At 31.1% G+C, this 22,748-nt stretch overlaps 2 protein-coding genes across 8 annotated transcripts in view; both read left to right on the forward strand.

Annotated features, from left to right (window-relative positions):
• LOC134725636 (transmembrane channel-like protein 7) overlaps window positions 1–1,970 on the forward strand; it is a 30,475-nt gene extending 28,505 nt beyond the window's left edge. For all 5 annotated transcript variants that reach the window (XM_063589619.1, XM_063589622.1, XM_063589621.1 and 2 more), the window contains exon 18: window positions 632–1,970. In XM_063589619.1, the coding sequence (XP_063445689.1) occupies window positions 632–727 (96 nt within the window). In that variant the 3' untranslated portion in view covers window positions 728–1,970. The remainder of the gene's footprint in view (window positions 1–631) is intronic.
• A 6,561-nt stretch (window positions 1,971–8,531) lies between these two features.
• The window catches only part of LOC134725639 (transmembrane channel-like protein 7), a 34,620-nt gene continuing 20,403 nt past the window's right edge, over window positions 8,532–22,748 (forward strand). Inside the window, exons 1-6 of one of the 3 annotated variants that reach the window (XM_063589628.1) lie at window positions 8,532–8,658; window positions 12,545–12,932; window positions 14,614–14,665; window positions 15,881–15,962; window positions 17,785–18,053; window positions 19,249–19,568. In XM_063589628.1, coding sequence (XP_063445698.1) covers window positions 8,589–8,658; window positions 12,545–12,932; window positions 14,614–14,665; window positions 15,881–15,962; window positions 17,785–18,053; window positions 19,249–19,568 — 1,181 coding nt within the window. In that variant the 5' untranslated portion in view covers window positions 8,532–8,588. Of the gene's footprint in view, window positions 8,695–11,264; window positions 11,367–12,544; window positions 12,933–14,613; window positions 14,666–15,880; window positions 15,963–17,784; window positions 18,054–19,248; window positions 19,569–22,748 lie in introns of those variants that run through there. The other 2 variants (XM_063589627.1, XM_063589629.1) reach the window with 2 other exon arrangements.

Here is a 22,748-nt window from a genome sequence, read left to right on the forward strand (position 1 = left end):
TTCCCAATGCTTTTAAAGAAGTTTGAATTGTTTTACATTGTCTTATTGGGTCCTTTTATAGCTGACTATGTGGTATGGACTTTGCTCATTGTTGAAGGCCATACAGTGACATATTATATAGATGTTAATGTCTGTGTCATTTTGGTCTCTTGTGGACATTTGTCTCATTGGCAATCATACCACATCTTCTTATTTATATTTTCAAGGATATTGTCTACCTTAATCTTGAATGCTCTGTGTATTAAAATAAATATTTGGATGTTATTGTGACCTGACTGTAAGTGTTGATCTCCATCTATTGCAGTTTATTCAAAATTGGTCAAATTGGAAGTTGTTTTATACAGTAAAAAAATGCTGTCTTTTTCCTATGACTATAGAATTTAATAATTAAAATATAAAAATAAATATGTTCAATTTTTTTCTAAGCAGAGTTATATTTTCAATCAATTGTTTTTCTTTAATTCTTTGACTCAATTTTATATTTTCTGGAGAATTGTCCTAATATTAGTTTTCAACAAAAAAAGAAAGAAAAACTTTTTGACAGAAAACACTTTCAAAACATCCTGTCATACTATCCACACTGATCTGTATCCACATGTGAAGTTAAATATGAAAAAAAAATATTTTCCAGGAAGGACAAGATAAGAGATACCTCATGGACAGAGTAACAGAATTCTTAGAGAGCACAGAAGTCAATCAGAATACACTGCATAATGCTGCATTATAAAATCAACATTCCAAGTTCTATAATAAGACAATGAAAAAACGAAAATATTGACCAATCAAAATAGCAAACATGGATTATTGAAATCTCTTCTGACATTTTCCATTAAATTTGTCTACAGAAAAAAAAATATAAAAAAATTCAAACGCAGTGATTGGAAAAGTGCCTTATCATCACACATCATGGTTGAGTAATTTTAAGATTAAACAATATAAAACATATCATTGAGAGTGGGACAGTTTTGATTCCATTTTTCATAGTTTTCAACTTTTGAGGTTACGTTACTCTATCTTTTCACAGTTAATTTTGTACTCAGAAATGTTAAACATTTATTTAGTTGTTTTTATGCAAGTTTATGGTAATCAAAAAAAAATAATCAGAAAAGAAAAGAATACCATATATTTTTGTACATAAAATTGTAAATTGATAAACACTAAATAAGTTAGATTTTATATGATTATACATAATATACTATATAAAATAGTGCTGAATAAACCGTTCCAAAAGTCCCATAAACTCCAAACTTGATTTTTGATGAGGAGTTAACATTAAGTGAAAGATTGCAATTAAGTTTTGAAATTGCATGTGCAATTCAAAGGAGATGTAAACTTATTCAAGTGTTTTAAGAAACAGCTTGCATGTATGTGGTGATTGAACATATCTAAATTTTATTGTGATATAGTTCATGCACAATGAATCTCAAAAACTGTTTATTATTGTGATTGTTAAATTTAATTGTTGAAATATACTCTAATATTAAACACACCTTATACAAGATATTGAATTGAAAAGTTGAATGTTATCTGAATTTGTCTTTGAAGACTAGTAAACAATAAAAAAGTGAGTTGTTTTTCAGATATTCTCAGATTTGTTTTCAAAGTGGTAGTAAGGTACTTTGCTTCAGTACAATAACTTCTGTTCAGTCTACTGTCTGAATATTCACTAGATGAACTCCTTTACTTATATGCAAAATATTCAATACTGAAAAGTTGATATAAAATGACAGGTACCATTATTTCTGGATACACTGTAAAAATGTCTGCACAATATTGAAATACTACAAGAAGAACATTTAATAGATATCTGAACATATCACCAGGACAAATTTTTCTGTTTAGACATTTCAGATAATATTCCTTTAAACTAACATTAAACTAACACCCTCAATTTCAATTGCTTGGTCGTAATATGTGTTTTTAAAGTTTGATTTAAATAAAAGGTAGATTTTTGCCTGATAAGATAAGATGGAACCTCTTTGTAGAACTATCAATGACATATATAGTTTTAGACAATCAATTGAAACAATAATCCAAAGACCAACAGACTGCCAGATTGAGTGATTTTATTTTATTTTTCTAAATGATTTTATAAATTATATGACTTTGTCAATACATGTAGTATGATTTACACTTATATTTATTATTAGTATCATGACATTTTTGGGGGAAAATATTTGCGACTTTAGAACTGACAAATATGGACTCAATCGAGGTCAGTTAGACAAACTGGTTGACCTGGAACTTCTATAACACTGTAGTCTTATGGTTGACTAATTTAAATAAAGCATTCTGATACAAGCAAGTCTAATGAGATATCTTTATTAGATCATAAGGTTAAATTGAGCAATGCTTAAATAAATAAAATAACTACCTCCAATTACATCAATAGAAAACTTTTCTTACAAATACTCAGAAATTGCTATGCAGTAAAAAAAATATTCTGTGATATGAGTTCCGCTGTTACACAAAAGAGATTATCTTTTTCTTATCTTCTTCAGTATTCAGACGAATGTTCTGTGTCTGATTTACTTCAAATTACTCGTTTGAATTTACAAATATGCTTTGCAGACAAACTTTTCAGGAAGTGTTAGTGTTGAAATATTTTGATTTTGCTAAGAATGATTGTTATGATTTGTATAATTATAGGTCTTGTATTAAAAATTTGAAAACAACACATTTAATCATTTCTTGTGTCCCTAGCGCTTTTCTGGATTTACCTTCATCAGTATGCTCAAAGCCAAACATTTGAAATCCGATGATGTATAAGTATCGAAACTGTTGAAGAGCTATATATCAAAAATACCTAAAATAAAAATTGGATGACATATATACACTTAACAAAAAACTGATTTTAGAATTGAACACTTTGGTTTAGGCAACAAAAAACTGATTTTAGAATTGAACACTTTGGTTTAGGCAGAAAAAGATTTTGCTAGTTTATTTTATGCCTTTGGATATATTAGTATGGCATCAAGATAATGATTGAAGATGATTAATTTTACAAGCATAACGGAAAAAGTGAAATAAAGCAGTTATTTTAGATAAAGAAGCACAAAAAGTAAATCTATTGTCTTTTAATTTTTTAATTTAAATTAGATTGATATCTTGACAATGTGTAGATTTTGTATAATTGATATCATATTGATGATTGTGATAATGCATCAATTTATTGTATAGTGTTCACTGTAAGGTCAGATTTAAAGATATATTTACAAAGATTTGTATGCAATATACTGTATGATTAACAGAACTATTTATTATTGATGTATAATTAAGAGTGTTTTACATTTTTATCAACTAACTTTCCGTATACTTTGTCTTCCACAGTTCATTGTTACCATTGTTTTATAATCTTAACTATTAAAAATTTAATAACAATGATGTCTTACTAGTTTCTATACCAGTATATCTTTGGTGATTTTCTTTTCTATGGAGATATTCTTGTTGAGAACTTGATGTTGTTACATTCTTGCAACAGTGTCATGACCTATAATCATTATGTTGAACTCACATTCTGCATACAGATATCACAATTTAGGAGGAGTAAAGCATTTTCATTTGAATAAAATTGTGAGGTACTTTGTATTGATTTTTTTTTATCTATGTTCAGAAGTATTTTGATTCATTCAATGACTGATACTGTTAATACATTTAAATTCTGGCATCCCAATTTCATGTAGTTTAAATGTATAGATGAACCATATTTAAATGTGCAACAAAGAAAAAATTTCCGAAACAGTTGTATTGAAAATTCTGTGTAGTAAGAAAAATATAGAGCTACATTTTCTATTACTAGCATCTGGCATAGTTTTGCTTACAAAATTCTTAATGCTGACTGGGGCAGTATGGCTTGATCTAGACACTACTACTGTCTAAACCATTACAAAAAGAATCATACCTTACAATAATCAGAAATAAAACATACATAACTTATAAGCTTTCTCTGTTTACATTTGGAGAATGAAATATTTAAGCTTACCTTCTAAAGTTGATTAAAATCGTGCATTGTTCTTCTTCTTGTCATAAGTCATCCTTTAGTGAAAAGAGGACTTTAGATCGTAAATCATCCAGTAGTGAAAAGAGGACTTCTAGCCATAAGTCATCCAGAAGTGAAATGAGGACTTCTGGTCGTAAATCATCTTGTAGTGAAATGAAGACTTCAGGTCGTAAGTCATTGTGTGGTGAAATGAGGACTTCTTGTCCTAAGTCGTCCTGCAGTGAAATGAGGACTTCATGTCGTTAGTCGTCCTGTAGTGAAATGAAAACTTCTGGTCGTTAGTCATTGTGTGGTGAAATGAGGACTTCAGGTCGTAAGTCATCCTGTAGTGAAATGAAAAGTTCAGCTCCTAAGACATCCTGTAGTTTAATGAGGACTTAAGGTATTAAGTCATCCTGTAGTGAAATAAAAACTTAAGGTCGTAAGTCATCTTGTAGTGAAATAGGGACTTAAGGTCCTAAGACATCCTGTAGTGAAATGCAAACTTCAGCTCCTAAGACATCCTGTAGTGAAATGAGGACTTCAGGTCGTAAGTCATCCTCTAGTGAAATGAGGACTTCAGGTGGTAAGTCATCATGTAGTGAAATGAGGACTTCTGGTCGTAAGTCATAATGTGGTGAAATGAGGACTTAAGGTCGTAAGTCATCCTGTAGTGAAATGAGGACTTCTGGTCATAAGTCATCATGTAGTGAAATGAGGACTTTTTGTCCTAAGACATCCTGTAGTGAAATGAGGACTTCTGCTCGTAAGTCACCCTGTAGTGAAATGAGGACTTCTTGTCCTAAGTCACCCTGTAGTGAAATGAGGACTTAAGGTCTTAAGTCATCCTGTAGTGAAATGAGGACTTCTGGTCTTAAATCATCCTGTAGTGAAATGAGGACTTCAGGTCGTAAGTCATCCTGTAGTGTAGTGAAATGAGGACTTAATGTCGTAAGTCCTCCTGTAGTGAAATGAAGACTTCAGGTCGTAAGTCATCTTGTAGTGAAATGAGGACTTCTTGTCCTAAGACATCCTGTAGTGAAATGAGGACTTCAGGTCGTAAGTCACCCTGTAGTGAAATGAGATCTTATTGTCCAAAGTCACCCTGTAGTGAAATTAGGACTTGAGGTCTTTAGTCATCCTGCAGTGAAATGAGGACTTCTAGTTATAAGACATCCTGTAGTAAAATGAGGATGTTTAATCATACGACGTCATCCTGTAGTGCAAGGATGATTATTGGTGTTTAGTCATCCTGTAGTGCAAAATATATTTTAAGTAAACGTCCCCACTATTTCGAGATTTCAAGAAGCAAACCGATGATGGCATTTTACAGTTGAAACTCATGATAATTTGACAGTTTTCGTGCATCCTGCTTTAATGGTACAGCATATGTGTCTTCAAATGAGCTCCAAATAGATAAGAGTCCGAACCTCAAGTGACTGTAGTCAAGTACTTAATCGCCATAAATGTAAAGAGTTGTTACCACTGTAAAACTAGTATTGAGTATTTAAATTGTGTCCATCTCCTGCAATTGAGTAGTACTTGAGTTACAACTACGTCTATTGAGAAATTGCCACATTAAGCACACTTCAACAAAATAAATGGTAACCATAAATAGCTAGTTACGTGCTTTAAGTCTCATCAAACACCAGAAAATTAAATAATTAATAATCATTAATAAAACATTTAGGAATATAAAACACATGCTAAAATGTTACATGCATGATATAAACGTTTCACTTTTCTAACAATACATTTTAAGGGACTGAACTTGCCCGGAGGCCGCAATTTACATGAAAAATTACAATACGGTCATAACAGTATTTTGGTCATGTTCTTTCTTCATTCAGTTTAAAAATGATGTTAAGGTCATCACTTATGTCGTATAAAATATATACATACACCGGATTGACATAAGTATTTGCTACTTATAATATGAAATATGCCAAAACAATTTATTAAGTCATATAGTATCATCAACTCGGCTCACGTTCAAGTTATCAAAACAAGATATGCGCTTCTGAAATAAAGTAGTTTTAATGTGCAACATGCATGGGCGAAAAAATGCAATTTATAGGAAAGGTAGAATAGTAAAAATACATGAACATTTTCTTCAAAATGCAGGTAAGACTTCCGAGCGTAAAATTATCACACAAAGACCACAATTATTTAAGTTGAGCAATCAGTCCGGTAATTATGCTTTCTTTTCCAATGCAATGGACTTGTGAAGGAACGCTGATTAAAAAAAAACAAATTACACCAAGGTTATATCATCAAAATGCAGGGCTTATTTTTATATTTTACGGTACCGACTTGTTTTGCAGCAGACTTTATAAAAAAAAAACTTGATAAATATGTCCTGTCACTCCATAACCCAAATTTAATCCCAAAATTACTTGTTTGACTACAAAGTACAGACATACTATATTTAATAGTTTTTTTTATAGACGACATTATTATGTCTCAGAAAGATCATTGGTACTCAAAATATTTGTTTTATAGTACATGTATTTTAAAAATGATAGTTTCAGGCTAGTTCTCTTATCTCCTTCAAATCTTTACGATTCATTTCGATAAAAAAAAAAAACATACACATAATTATGACTAGTGAATCTAGAAATTCACATGTAGAAGGTTGGGATTTGTTTTACGGGTTCAGTATGGTGTCAACAGTTTTTGGAATTAAAGGCCAAAAAACTTGCATTTTTGTAGTTTTTGGACAATAACTTGTGTGTGAGTGTATGGATCTCTCTGACATTGTACCACAAGATTCCATATCAGAAAGAGAATTAAGTTTGTTCAAAATTTTTCAAATTTTGAATTTTTGAAAAGTTTTAAGAAGAAAGAAGAACCTTCAATTGCAGTATTGCGCAATAGATCTTTCATCACATTTTTTTGTGTAAAAAATTTGATCACAATCCAAATTCAGACAGTCTTAAGCTTGAATATTGTGTCCAAATGTTCGGAGTTCGACCTCTACGGTCGTATCAGGCTGCGCTCAGCGAAGCAATTTATTACAGTAATAGACTGTACTGTACTCACTGTAGCCCCAGCCAACACAAGGACTTTTACTAACACCATAGAAAGAACCTGGCCGGCACCAGAAACATATAATATATGAAACATTGTAGGCCTATAATTGATAATCTCTGTTCCGTGACGAGTTTTTCGGACTTCTGATAGGTGATACGGTAGAAATTTATTGACTTTGGAAATTAACCCTAGTTTATTTTTGTTGCAATTGATTATGTTAATTCGATGTTTCAGGAAGCAGATTTAGGGGGAGTCCAAGGGGGCCCGGGCCCCCCTTTTTTGGGAAAATTTTTAGTGGTTGATTACATATAGAAAACCATTTAAGCATAACCGCAGTCAGTGGGCCCTTACTTTTGAAAATTTCTGAATCCGCCACTGGTAAGATTAACTGGTAAACGGGAAAAAAGTCATAGGAAAAAAAGTCATAGGAAAAAAAGTCACGGGAAAAAAAGTCACTAGGCAAAAGTCACAGGAAAAAAAGTCACAAGAAAAAAAGTCACAATGTTTTAGTTTTTGTTATCAGAACTTGAAGTATGTTTGCGCATGAAAAAGACACTATATGTACATGTATGCAAGTTGTATTTCATTGGTATGGCTTTCTACCAATACAGGAAGTGAAAGGTCTACAAAGGGAAATGTTCCACAAGAAGCCACAGTTCCTGTGATAATTGTTGTAAATACTAAATCATTATAAATAACAATTAATGAGTTGTTTCTTAAAAAAAAAGTCACAGGAAAAAAAGTCACGGGAAAAAAGTCACAGGAAAAAAAGTCTCTAGAAAAAAAGTCACAGGAAAAAAAGTCACAATGTTTTAGTAAATTTGTTATCAGAACTTGAAGTATGTTTGCACATGAAAAGGACACTATATGTACATGGATGCAAGTTGTATTTCATTGGTATGGCTTTCTACCAATACAGGAAGTGAAAGGTCTACAAAGGGAAATGTTCCACAAGAAGCCACAGTCCCTGTGAATAATTGTTGTAGATACTAAATCATTATAAATAACAATGAGTTGTTTCTTTAACACTAAATTGAAGGATTCTTATCTTGAAAAAATATGTTACATATTGTCAAGCCATATACTAAATTTCTTAGTATCTTTGACTCAAACTAAAGGAATTGTTGCTGTTTAACTCACATCTCCTTCATAAGAAATATAAAAATTATTACAACAAAGTATTATCAGAAGGGCACCAACATGTACACGCTTCATTTAAATGCTTTGCAATTTATATCTTTTCTAAAGTTAAACAGTATAAAACTGAATCAGTAAAATATGTTCATTTTCATAAAAAAAAACCAAATATATTGGTAATGTTTTTCCTATAAATACATGTGAAGACCATATGACTATTTCATACAAAATATATATTGATTAACTGGACTGTTGAAATAGTACACATGATGATGTATGTTTAATGATATTTCTATAGCTTTCCCGATAGCTTTCCAAGGCTAGTAATTATTTCGCTCCGGATTTTTCGCCGGAACCGATTTCATTTTTATAAAAAGGAAAGTCTAAAATTTTGTTATTGTTTTTCTTTTCGAACTTTTTTTTAAGTTATAGCCATGAAATGGCATCGTTCAATGAAAAGGAAGATGAAACAGAGGATGATGTCCATTCTCCTTTACTGAAGAAAAACGGTAGGCCTAAATACAGCTATCAGAAACAAGAGGAAAGTTAGTGAATCACTGACAGAATGTTCAGTTTATGTAAATTATGAGTCAACAGGTCAAGCTTTACAATTACTGTAGTACTAGTACTAGTACATGTGTTTACATTGTTTTACATAGAAGTGTTGTACTTATTTGCTTTTCAGTTCGAGTTTTCCTTTTTCTCATAGTGCAAACAGTATACATTGAACTCTTGTAATGGGGGTTTTTGCAAGTCATTTTATAAAAATGGATAGCATCCTATGTTTAGTTCCTTATAATATATACACCTTATCGCTAATCCCGGCTGACCCTGCCGCTTGAACTTTTGACGTCAACAACAATCACTTTTCCATTGTGGCGTCAGATATTTTGTTTTATGACGTCAACATTTTACGGGAACCTGTGTGAAATCCAGCAATGGCGGATAAATAGCAATAAGGTGTATTGAGGGGGATAGGAGGGGTCCTGATCCTGAAATCCCGGGCTTAAAGACACAAGATCCAGAGGTCCCTAACTTAAATAACTTGAAAACCCGACATCCTGAAACTCAAGAAAAGAATTCCTGGATCCCGACAGCATGGATAGGGTCAATCCAGAAATCCAGAGCTTAAAAACACCTGATCCTGGGATCCTGATAAATTGTTACATAATCACATTGTCATTGTATCCTCCACACAGGGGTCCAAATTGGCGCTTTTCCGGTTGTCCGAGACCAGTAGAATTTGTGTTGGACCAGTAGATTTTGTCAGCTGGTGTTCTGGCAGACCAGTAGAAATTGTTCGTTAAAAACACTGCTGATGCATCTCTTTATCAGTTTGTTTACAAAAAAATAAACCTGAGAAATAATTTTGAGGGTACTGGGGTTATTATTTAAAAGTATTTAATTAATATCTCATGTGAGAGGAAAAAATAGAAATATTTGAAAAAAAAAGCTTTGACTTTCTCATTGAATTTTATTATTTAAAGCATTGTAAAATATTGAAATTAATGAACATAATTTAAACTAGGGGCTCCAGTAGAGAACACTCTTAGATCACAACCGGTGAATTACGTTTGCACGCATTACCATTACATTTGCACGCAAAAATCATTACATTTGCACGCAGCTTTTGATTACAATTGCGTGCATTTTTTGACAGGTATTTAACTCAGGTAAAATACAGGTACTAATACTTATTTATTTATAATTTGTTCAATTATTTACAAGTATAAGTACTCATGCATTATATTAAACTAACATGTAGTACCCTGCTCACTAACGATGAGGTACAAAGGGGATTTCGAGCAAGATAAGTCCACTTTATTATGCACAAGCCCTAAATTAGAAATATACTGAAAGACTTTAAAAACGCAACGTACATTAATTGGTTGCTTTTTTTTTACCAAATCATGTTTGATTTCCATTAAAATACTATTTATGCTTACCATGCTTCTTTCTCCTTAGAAAAATTCAACATCTGACTGTGTTTTTTTTAACATACCGGATTTTTGAAGCGAAATTGTAACTTATAAAAAAAAAAAATTTAAATAATTTTTTTTTTTGCATCGTGAAACAGTTCTTTCAATCCTTGGCCACACTTAAATCAGTTAAAAATATTGCATCTCAATATTGCTAACACTGAGGAATAAAAAACTGAATCAGGCCATTAGAATGCTGCAAACAGGAACAGGTGAACGTACTGCAAACATACAGTTTGACTTCTGAAAATTCTGAGAACGATACAATAATTTGAATTAATAATAATAATTGAGTCATATATATTATGAAAATTAAAAAAAATAGTCAATTTTTATTCAATTTAACTTTAATTTATATTTTTACCTGAGTTTACCTGCAAAATAAATGCGCTCAAATGTAATCAAAAGCTGCGCGCAAACGTAAAACATTTTAATCCCCAAATGCGTGCAAACATAGTGCGCCCAATCACAAGGTCCTATTTCAAAATAGCCTCTGGACACCAGGTAACTTTTAAGGAAATTTGACATGTTTAACAGGTAATAAATTACAGGTCCCTTTAAATAAGACATCAGATAGGTCACCCCCTAATCCCCATATTTATATCATGCAAACAATTTTTGAAAATTTCTATTTACCTTAAAATCTTGTAATTAAGGTTTTAAAATCTCTGTATTTTACTTAAAATCTTTATTATCTCAATAATTTCTAATGCTACATATGCATCTTGATCTCAATAAGGATAATTCTCAAATACCAATTTTCATCTGTTGTAATTTCATTATCTTCTTTGAGAATTTTAAATTTGAAATTAAAGTATAGGGCAAATTTACTTCCATTATCATAAATATATAATTTTGAAATCTGGAAGGTATGAAAATAGTTTTTGATAAATTCAAATGAAATGACAAAAATCAAAAAAAATCTGAATGTCGGAAGAAAAGAAGAATTTCAGAAATTTAGAATATTATTTTTTTCTTTATCTAACTGACCTGCAATTACAACAATGTACAATACAGCCATATCATATACATTCTAAGTTCCTATTTCTTTTTAAATGATTAATGCTTTGATTTTTAGCCCTCAGTCATCGATGATACATATAGTAATTAATGTACCTGTATATTTTGATTGAAATATGACATATTGATGAACATGAAAATTGGTTAATTTTTGAACTGAATGCATAAAATATTTGGATTGAATTTATTAGATATGTTCAATTGTGGTTTCTCAGCTGGTATGTCATATTTTATACTTAGTTTCTTTTTCTGTTAATATAAATTCATATTGCATCAAAACCGTCAGATAAAGTACAATAAATACTACATTGATGTTTTTTTTTTTAGCAGAGATTGATTTAAAAGGGGGTCAGGGTTGCCAAGCCTCCCTTTAAAGCTACATGTACATTTATGGTTAATTTAGACTTTTATCTGTTCCAATCTAAACATTGGGTAGTTTGGGGCCCCCTGTAATCCTTATGAAAATTTCCAGTTTCTTATCAAAAGTCATAATTAATGATAAAAGAATTTGTACCATTTGTTTAACAACTGTAAACCTGGATGACAAATCTTAACATACATTTGTACTTTGTTTATTCAGTCTATTAATTATTTGACACTGGAAGTCATTAACATTATTTTTCATATTATGTCAGGAACAAAAAGGTAAAATGTTAATTCAGATATAAATATGATGTTTTAAAATGTATTTATCTAAACCTCACAATTTTATTTAAAAAAAATGCTATTTTAATAAGATCTGAGAAATTTTGACAAAAATTCATATGTAAATGGAGGAATGCATTCATTAGTTTCAGAGTTTGACATTATTTGAATGATATAAATTAAACAGATTGCTTATTTAGTCAAAGAGAAAATATGAAAAATCAGATAATATTTGATGTCAAAGTAAAATATACATAAAAAAAAATTATGTTACATGTGTTTATCGCTATTTTGTGCATTTTTCTTTTGATCTATTTTTGTGATAATTTTCATATCATGCTTCTCGCTTGAGATGGAAAAATTATCGGTAGAAACTAAGGAGGCCACGTGCCGTTGCTAACGAAATTGACATGAAATTGACAACGTCGTCATAGGTAAAATAGCGATATACAGATTATCATTGGTCATCTCAACTCGGTTACTTTTCTCACTTTCGCTGTACCAGCTCAAGTGAGAAAGTCAATCTCGTTGAGATAACCAACGATAATCTATAAGTATATGATGGATTTTTATATATAGTAAGGAAGTATGAGAAAACGATAAACCACAAGTTTCCAATCCTTTTTACTATGCACATGATGCAAATCCTTAGTAAAATGTAATATGATATTTTTAAGTGTTTGATTAAATCAATTGTATATGATTCCATTAAGTTTATTAACTTTTAAACTGTGAAATCTCTGATTTTTAGATGAATCCTTTCCCAAGATAACGGTAGAATCAGTAGAAAAAGAAGATAATGAGATTTCAAGAGTTATCTTACCTGATGTTCCTGAAGAACAGGAGGAAAATGGTACGCTCAACAACAATGCATATAAACGTTACGAGAATGTGGAGGATTGGAGAATGTCATCCCTGGATAATATCCATGCTGGTTTACCAAGTGTCAAGATAAGAAAGAAAAAAGCAAGTAATCTGAAATTAGACCAGAGAAGAACAATACGTCAGCATGATAAAGTTTATTGTCGTATTTCAAAGCCACCAGAACAACCACCACCTCTACGTGAAAGAAGACAAAGATTATATAGAAGACAGAAATCAGTCAGAGAAAACATTGGTAGTTTTGTCACATCTTTCAGGTATACATTGTATTTAATGTAGATAATTTATTTTTGTCAATGGTTGACTAGGCAGGGATGTAATAAATCAGGGGCCCCATGTCCCTGAAATTTGAGGCGGGCTACTATTATTTTTCACAAGTATGCTTGTGCATATATACGCTATTGGCTGGTTTAACACTTGAACAATTTATTAATTTCCATCTATGTTAGTAAGTCTGATTGTTTTATTGACGTCACACAGACATCTTCCAGGTATTTTACATCCAATCTTTTATGGTAATATTCTTTACAAAGCACAAAAATGTTAGTATTCAGTCACTATTCACCTAAAAAGGTAACAAAACCTTTAAACAGATTTATCAAGAAGGGATATAGTTATGATACTGTTGTCAGGTCACTAAAGATTGCATATTTTGGCTTTAATATTGATTCACTTAGGGTCTTTGCATCGGAATTACACACATTAATTCTTAAACCAGTTGATGGATTGACACAAGTTATGTTCTTCTCATATATTTCATGATAGTATAATACTAAACCCCTTACGGGAGGGTTTGTGCCTGATATTCATATGTTGAAGACGCAATCTTTCAATCAGTTTAATTGAGGTCTGGAGTTGGCATGTCAGTAACTGCTAGTACTAGTAGTCTGTTGTTATTTACGTATTATTGTCATTTTGTTTTTTTTCTTTGTTTCATATTCTGACATCGGACTTGGACTTTTACTGTGCGTATTTTTGTGCGATTGTTTTTTCTACATAGGCTAGAGGTATAGGGGAGGGTGGACCCCAATTTTGCTCATGTCCAAAGTCAGGAGCCTCAGGCCTTTGTTAGTCTTGTATGATTTTTAATTTTAGATTCTTGTGTATAATTAAGAGTTTAGTATGACGTTCATTATCCTTGAACTAGTATATATCTATATATTTGTTTAGGGGCTGGCTGAAGGACACTTCAGGGTACAGGAGTTTCTCACTACATTGAAGACCCATTGGTGGCATTCAGCTGTTGTCTCTCTATGGTTGAGTTGTTGTCTCTTTGACACATTCCCCATTTCCATTCTCAATTTTATTGAAACATTTTTTTTCATTTTAGTTGCCATGTTCATGCATGTGACAACATTTAAAGATGCCAAATTATGTTACATAATTCTTGTCAATATTGACAGTGTTACTATATATACTGATATAACACTTAAATACATTAAAAAAATAGTCATATTCCTTTAATAACCTCCAACAAATGTATTTAAATTGCTATTTACATATGAATTGTTTTACTTTGACGGCTTTGAGTTTTGACATGATGTTTGTCCCAATTTGATCGTTTGATTTTGAAACATTCATGAAAATAATCCTTGTCTTTAATTTGAGTTCCATACTAATACATGTTTACAATAATAAATGTCGTAAAATGAGTTGATCACTTATAAGTTTTGTTTATTGGTATTAGTTGAAGAAAATTTGACGAAATATTGTGAATATGACAGCATTTTTCCTACCCTTGGCTTCTTTCTTTGGGTAAAAGGTTATCAATTTAAGCCTTATCTTAAGTTTGCAATATTTTATTTTAATTTGTTACATGTATATAGTTCACATTGTATTTGGGTTAAATGATAAAATAAGTAGCATGTTAACATGAATAAAATAAAACCATTACATTTCATTGCTTTAATTACACTGTTGCACATTATGCTATTTCAGAAATGCCACTTTTCGAGCATACAGGACAATAAAAGATAAAAAACCACCAAAGGTAAATATATGACAATATTTGTTTTTCAGGTTTCCAATAATATGATCAACAGTAATTCAATATATGCCTGCTTCTAATGATGTATGTTTGTGTGAAAAATTGCTTAAACACTGCAACTTGAATTGAGACAATGATACTCTCATTTGTCCAATCAAATGTCAGTATTTTATGAAATCAAACCAAAACTCCACCTTTCCATTGTCAATCAACAAACATCAATTTAACTTCTTAAAAGGAAACTTCTTTAAACACTTGCTAAACTTTTGTTAAATATGTTTTTTGTAGAAGTGGTCTTAATAGATCCTTCTTATAATTTAAACTATTATTGGAAACAGTTGAACAACTAGAGGAGTAGGGACATGAGTTCTAAAAGTTTTCATACATGATCTTAAATTTGACCAAACATGACCTAGCATGAAGGTTTTCAAGAAATAAAAATTAAAATATAGATAAGGCAAGTTACCAAAGAAACAAACCATTATGTAGTTAAATTTCCGCATTTTCTTTGCTTTTTATAATTTTTTGTCCCAGAATTTAAGACCTAGGGATTATAATTCATTGAAGGCTGCATATTAAGCTTTATATTTCACACTGTTCCATTACTAGTAACTGATTGACAAAATTCACCCAAACTCCATGTACAGATTTTTATGCCCCACCTATGATAGTAGAGGGGCATTATGTTTTCTGGTCTGTGCCTCCGTTCGTTCGTCCGTTCGTTTGTCCCGCTTCAGGTTTAAGTTTTTGGTCGAGGTAGTTTTTGATGAAGTTGAAGTCCAATCAATTTGAAACTTAGTACACATGTCAACTATGATATGATCTTTCTTATTGTAATGCCAAATTAAAGTATTGACCCCAATTTCATGGTCCAGTGAACATGTAAAATGATAGTGCGAGTGGGGCATCCGTGTACTATGGACACATTCTTGTTTGACAAGACATGAAGTTGTACACCTGCTATTCTGAATTTTTATGGAGTTTAAATGGGGTTTCTTATACCAAAATAATCTAGCAATTTCTGCTTCTGTTATGTGGAGATTCCAGGCATCATATGTTTTTCTTGGAAGACAAAATAATTTACATTGTTTTAAAAAATATTCAGGCATAAAAATGACAAATTCAATATTCTTCTTATTCCATAGCAATTGAGAATATGATAAATGATCTATCTTAGAAAGTCGGATGAAAAATAATGCATATTGATTGTGTCCACAGAAATGGGAAAGATTCAAAATGAAATTAGAAGAATATAAAGAAAAATTGACCTTGTGGAAAACTTCTATAAAAGAGGTAGAAGGTAAGATCATTATAGATTATGTAGGTCATCTCAACAGCATTGATTTTCTTGCTTGAGACAGTACCACAAAATTGAAAAAAGCAATCTGATTGAAATGACAAATGATAGTCTATTTGATGAAAGAAAGAAAAAGAAATGGTATGATTGCCAATGAGACAACTCTCTATAAGATACCAAATGACACAGAAATTAACAACTAAAGGTTACCATACAGCCTTCAACAATGAGCAAAAACGTACAGTAAAGTCAGCTATAAAAGGCCCTGAATTGACAATGTTAAAGAATTCAGAAGGCTATTTTACCTATAATGACCTTGTTTATTTCATTGACAATGACAAGTGCTCCCTTAGTTTCTAGCAATAACTTTTCATATAACTTCTACTATGTTGAGAAAGGAAACTATCAGTCAGTAAGATCAAATGAAAATTTCCTTAAATAGTGATAATAGACTTTTTTGGTTAACTGTATGCAGGGTTTCCCCTGGGTCAATAATTTTTTTCGCCACCTCTTTCGCCAAAACAATATATTTTTCGCCACTTTATTATTTTTTTCGCCAAGTAACACAAATTTGTATTTCTTTTAAAATTTTCCTTTTTTTTCCTGCCCCCCCCCCCCTTTCTAAATAATAAGTGGTTTTTACAACAAAACGAAGCATCTAATTCTTATCACTTGGAATTGATCCCTGGTGTAAGGTGTAGTCATTACATTGAAGGGTTACCCTCATGCCAACCTTTTGAATAGAGTTCTTCATAACGATAGTTTTCTTTTCTAGATCATCGTAAATAAGTAAAACTATATGCTCGAAAAAGTTTTCAAAAGTTATCTTGAAACACGTGTGTCACTGAAACGCCTTTGCAGTACCCACTCAAATCAATGATCTATATGAAAGTTAAATGATAAAGTTTTAAATCAGAGACCTTTCTTTCTTTTGAACATTTTTCCTCATAACAACAATGTCCTTTTCTGGACTATCATAAAAAGAAGGAGAGGAAGCGTAAAAAAATTGCTTCAAACACTTGCGTCGAACAGTGGTTAATAAATCCCTTTTGTGACATGTGACAGAAGCCAATTAACTATATCATTTTGCCATGTCATACGAACAACACTTTTATTAATTAGTCCTTTGATGTCGATAGCTATGAATGCAACCAGCTGATTATTGATTTTCTGCCAAAATCTTAACGAGTTCAAGGTGAATTCCGAGTATTGTCTGATCGTTGAAGTCAGAGAAACCCGAAAAAAGTAAATAAACAAGATGGCTGAAAATAAATCGTTATATATATTTCTTTCGCCAAATTCTTTCGCCAATGACGAATTTTAATCGCCACAATTATTATTTTTTCGCAATTTGCGGAAACCCTGACTGTATGTAGTGATAACAAAGGTATAAATTATCTGTCTCTGATTGAAAGTCATATCACCAATTAAACCCCAAATTTGATTTTTGTAGAGATTCAATTTTTTTTAATAAAAGCAAGAAGCAGACAATATCAACACTTGAAAACAATTCTAAATGAAACATAGAAATCTGTTTTTGTAACTCTACTCTAAAAAAAAAAGAATAGAAAGGTTTTGGTGTTGAAATTCATCACACAAAACTACCAACTCAAAGGAAAAACAGCAACAAAGGTTTTCTAATCTCCATTTCAATGTCACATCTACAAAAGTCAATGTTTCCACAACCTATGAAAATAAGTACTTATGAAGAAAAATGAATTCACAGTAATCATTGTAGCTAACTTAGTCATACTATGCTTTGCTTGTTTTTCATGAGGAATGAAATTTTTTATAACACTACAGATATTTACATTTGTCTTTACAGGACGATATGGAATGGCAATCATGACCTACTTTAAATTCATCCGTTGGTTATTTTTCCTGAACATCTACCTTTCCGTTATCATGTTAGCTGTTGTCATTGTACCTGGAAGTTTAATGTTACCATATGAATTTGAAGAATCTCTTACTGTCAATAATCAGACAGAGTATAAAAAAACAATGACATGTTCTGAAAAGTATAAAACTTATATCGATGGTTTTACACGGAAGCTAACAACAGTTGACAAGATATTGGATTTCTTAGAAGGAACTGTAAGTTTTGTATAACAGTATATGATTTGAAAGATGGATAGAGATGTTTTATTCCTTTTTTATGCCTTATTTATGGGCATTATGTTTTCTGGTCTGTGCATCTGATCGTTCGTTTGTTCGTTCATCCGTCCATCCGTCTGTCTGTCCCGCTTCAGGTTAATTTTTTTGTCAAGGTAGTTTTTGATGAAGTTGATATCCAATCAATTGGAAACTTAGTACACATGTTCCTTATGATATGAAATGTCTAATTTAAATGCCAAATAAGAGTTTAACCCCATTTTCATGGTCCACTGAACATAGAAAATGATAGTGTGGATGGGGCATCCATGTACTAGGGACAGATTATTAATGAGTTCTGTTTTTTACAATTGAATTGTAGATGAGTAATGTATTGCATTATTCAGACTTAGTAATGAAACACAAAGTATTTACATTTGTTTGAATCAAATAAGCAACTATGTTTGTTTGACTCAAAATGAACAACTTGGCCATTTGAGGGGAGATAACTTAAATAATAAAATTTCCGAAAGGAATGATAAAGAAATTTTCAAATTGTACTTGTAGCAAGAAAACCAGGTCAGTGACACTGTTATTCTTTATATTTTATTAGTGCATATTTTAAAACCTATCTTCTTATACTTTGTTTCAAAATCTATCTCATAACTCTTTCTTTTTATTCACAGAAAAGTGTTTTTTCATGAAAACTCTTTACATATTTGAGCAATTTTGAACGGCTTGTAGCTTGAAAAATAGCATGGTGACCCATACTTTAAATTACAATTTTGAAAAAAGCATGGTAAAATCTATATTCTGATAAAGTGTCAGAAATTTTTTTTGGTGAAATATATACATTTGCACCTGCAATGATCCACCTAAAGTTTAATTATTGATATTTTAATAAGTGATATTATATAGAAAAACCTATATTTTTGTTATGCTTGTTTTTCATACTTTTTTTTACAGGGTACTGTAAGTTCAGAAATTGTTCTGTGCAATTATAATTGCGATTTTTTAAGAAGAAACAAAAATGCAAGATATATTATTGCAACTTCTGGAAAATCTGCATACAAATACATGAATCAGATATCAGATTGGGAGTTCATATTAACGCAATTTGTAATAATTTCTGAATTTACAATAGAATGTGTTACTTATTTGTATTTCTGTTTAACCTGTATTTTGTATTCCATTATAGGGTTGGATGGAAACAAAAGTCTTATTTTATGGAGCATACTTCAACAAGACAACATTTAAAAAATTCAGTTCAAAGAAACATAAGTCAATCAATATAAAAATACCAACAACAAAAAGGCCTAAAAGAGATATTGGAGATGTCCTAGAAAAAGAAGCTATAGTGCATTATACCATAGAAGGGGAGGGGGAAGGCAACGAATCAAAGAAGTCTAATACGACAGAAGAAGAAAGTGAATATGAGCTGAATTATAATATGGGTGTGGCTTATATTTCTGCTGTTGGTGTATGTCTTATCATTAGTTTTGTCAAAGTTGTAAGAAAGTAAGTATTTGTCAATTCCTTTAAAAATATGTTGGTGTTACTATGCAATAAGTTCAAAATAAAAGATTTAAAAAATAAACTTATTTTTCAGAGTTTATATAACACATGTAGCACTCAGTTTGTAGACTAAATAGTACTCATTATACAGTCTATACCATTATTGGTGATCTTTCTGTGACTATTGATTTTAGTTGCCATTAATTCAGTACTGTTAGTATTGCTTATCTCATTGTAATGTACCAAGTAAATGTCAATGTACTCTTGTCCAGTGTGACAAGTGATATAAAAGCCTAACCATTTTATAATTAAGAAGATAATGCTCACAAGAGTTAACCAGAATGAAAACAAAAACTAAATAAATAAAACTTTGATATTTGTCAATTGTTTACTTTCGATATCTGATACTGGTGATTTTTTATATGTATTTTACATGGTGCATAGGTCAGAACATATTAAAATGATCAGACATCAGGCTTTCGAATCAAATTTATCAATAGATACTAGGTTATGCCAAAGTCTGGAAAACAGACCCTAAAAAAACTTAGATTATCTTAAAGGGAAACTTCGCAAAAAAATCAAAAATTGATATTATGTCCATTCTGTATAAAAATGCTCAAATTTATAAATATTAAAGTTTTATTCCGCTAGATAAGAGATCACCATCGATTTTAAATTTTGAGTATCAGTTCTTTGCGTTCCGCCATTTTGTCATCTTGTCCAAATAAATATCACGATATGTCTATAAACCACAAAGAAACAAAACTACAGTAACTGATGTAGTCGTAATTACGTGTCGATATCTTGTCAATCGTACGGTTATTTTATCTGACTAACTAACTTGATTCGGAAAATGTTCTTATTTTTTTAATAACCATTTAGTCTGTTATTTTTAAACTGTTAATATTGGAATTAGTTAAAAAGTCAAAGTTCAAATCATAAATAAGTGTTCCGTGAAAATTGTTTTCGAAAATCTAATTCGTTCATAATTCTTTAAAGTAATATACTTTATTCAAATAAATTAGGATCTTCGCTCCACTGATCACCCGCATGGCTTAAGGTATTACTCCCAAAGGTATTGTGAGGGGTGTAAGGTGACACGTCAAGGTATTCAAGCGATTTCCTGTCGGGCTTGCACGTTCATGCATCGTTTCACTTCTGTAGGTATTGATCAGTGTACACGGCCGATAACTTATAACTTTCCATTTTGAACTATCAGGTGCATGTATAATATACATCTCTGTCTTGCGTGTCCGAAAGTGATATAATAAACTAGTCATTACTTAACTCATACGCTTGTTTATAAATAAAATTTCTGGTGTAAAGAATATTATTTATAAAAAAAAAAAAATGATACCAAAAAAAAAAAAAAAAAATTGAAGATATACAAATATACGTATTTTTTCTAAGGGTTAATTTGGGAAAATCAGAGACATATAATTGTATTATATGTCTCTGGGAAAATGTAATCTTTATTCGTTGTCAATAGTAAAGGACATAGTTGGATCATTCCAGAAATGTTGATTAAAAAAATGTGCGCACTTGTCGACGATTCGTTTATATGCCCGGATAGAAAGTTACAGAACTACAGCGCAATTTAAAATATAAACATGTATACATTGAACATAAGAAAGAAACATACATTTTTGTGCAAATTGGGGTAAAAGTTTTGTAAATAGACTAGTCCACGTATACCAACAGTATGTAATCATCCAATTCGATAGACTATTGTATACCAAAAGAAGAAGAAGAAGAGGACCAATTTGATTTAAATACAGGTCGATCTATAACTTGCTTTGGTTCATCGAAGTTATGAACATAGTAAAATTAACAAATTAAACAAAACTTACCTAAGTTGTAGTTTGATGTTAATTTGGTAAGGTCCAATCTACCAGAATCACATGAGTGAACAGATGATCACATGATGCAAATCAGACTTCAGAGTGGAGAAAGTCAGGAACTAAAACTTCCATAATGAGGGTGGGCACAAATCACAACTCGGGCGGGCATGTGATTCTGGTAGATTGGACCTTACCAAATTAACATCAAACTACAACTTAGGTAAGTTTTGTTTAATTTGTTAATTTAGTAAGTCCAATCTACCTATAGAATCACATGAGTCTTTAGAGTTTAGTTCTGCACTTTCAGTAAAAATCTTTGTAAAGTAGCAACAGTTATACTAAAAACACTACATATTCCACTACTTGGAAAACTCTACTAATTCTAAATTTTGGAATTATATACATCCTTATATACACAAACTATCTTATTTTCTCTTGGCCAATAAGATTTCATTACTGAATGAGCTGTCATTAGTAATTGGTCTTTGATAAAATTTTCGAAACACACTATCTTTCCTCCATCCAGCTGTGCGAAGAATTGTAGCTATAGGAATTCGTCCACTAACATAGGAAGTAGCAGCTCCTCTAGTACTATGAGGTGTAAAGATTGTCATATCTATTCCAGCTATAATTAAAACTTGTTTAATCCACTTAGCAATGGTACCCTTTTTTACAGGTTTATACGGTTTTTGGAAACTCAAAAACAATTGAGTGTTGTTTAATCTTAATTTATTTGTGCGTTCTAAATATTCATGTAATGTATGAACCACACAAATTCTATAATCTGGCTTAAATGCTTCTATAAATATCTCTGGTAACTGATATCCAGGTCTAGTTTGCTTAAGCAAGTCTCCATATCTAATTTTAACTGAGTATGTATCAAGTTCCAAATTCCTAATATCTATTAAGAAAATACTCTGCATTCTCTGACCTGTTGTTAAAGCTAATAACATAGCCAATTTGAATGTTATGTTTTTTAATGTTATATCTTTGTTCCAAGTCTTAAAAAGACTTAGCACCATTTCCACATTCCAGGTACAATTATACTTAGGTAAAACAGGTTTCTTATTAAATATTCCCTTCATAAATTGTTTAACATGAAAATGTTTTCCAATTTGCACATTAGTAATAAGATAAACAAAACTAGATACTGCTGATTTAGCAGTATTAACAGCACTATATCCTAAGCCATTTAGATGCAATTCTAACAAAAATTTTAATACACTATTTACAGATGGATCAAATTGATCCGTTTTTTCTTTGTCACAAAAAAGCAGCCACTTTTTGATATATGTCCCATACTGTTTTTTGGTAGAATCTCTCCAGGAATTGATGATGATGT

This window comes from Mytilus trossulus, chromosome 7, assembly GCF_036588685.1.
Source record: "Mytilus trossulus isolate FHL-02 chromosome 7, PNRI_Mtr1.1.1.hap1, whole genome shotgun sequence".
NCBI classification, from domain to species: Eukaryota; Metazoa; Mollusca; class Bivalvia; order Mytilida; family Mytilidae; genus Mytilus; species Mytilus trossulus.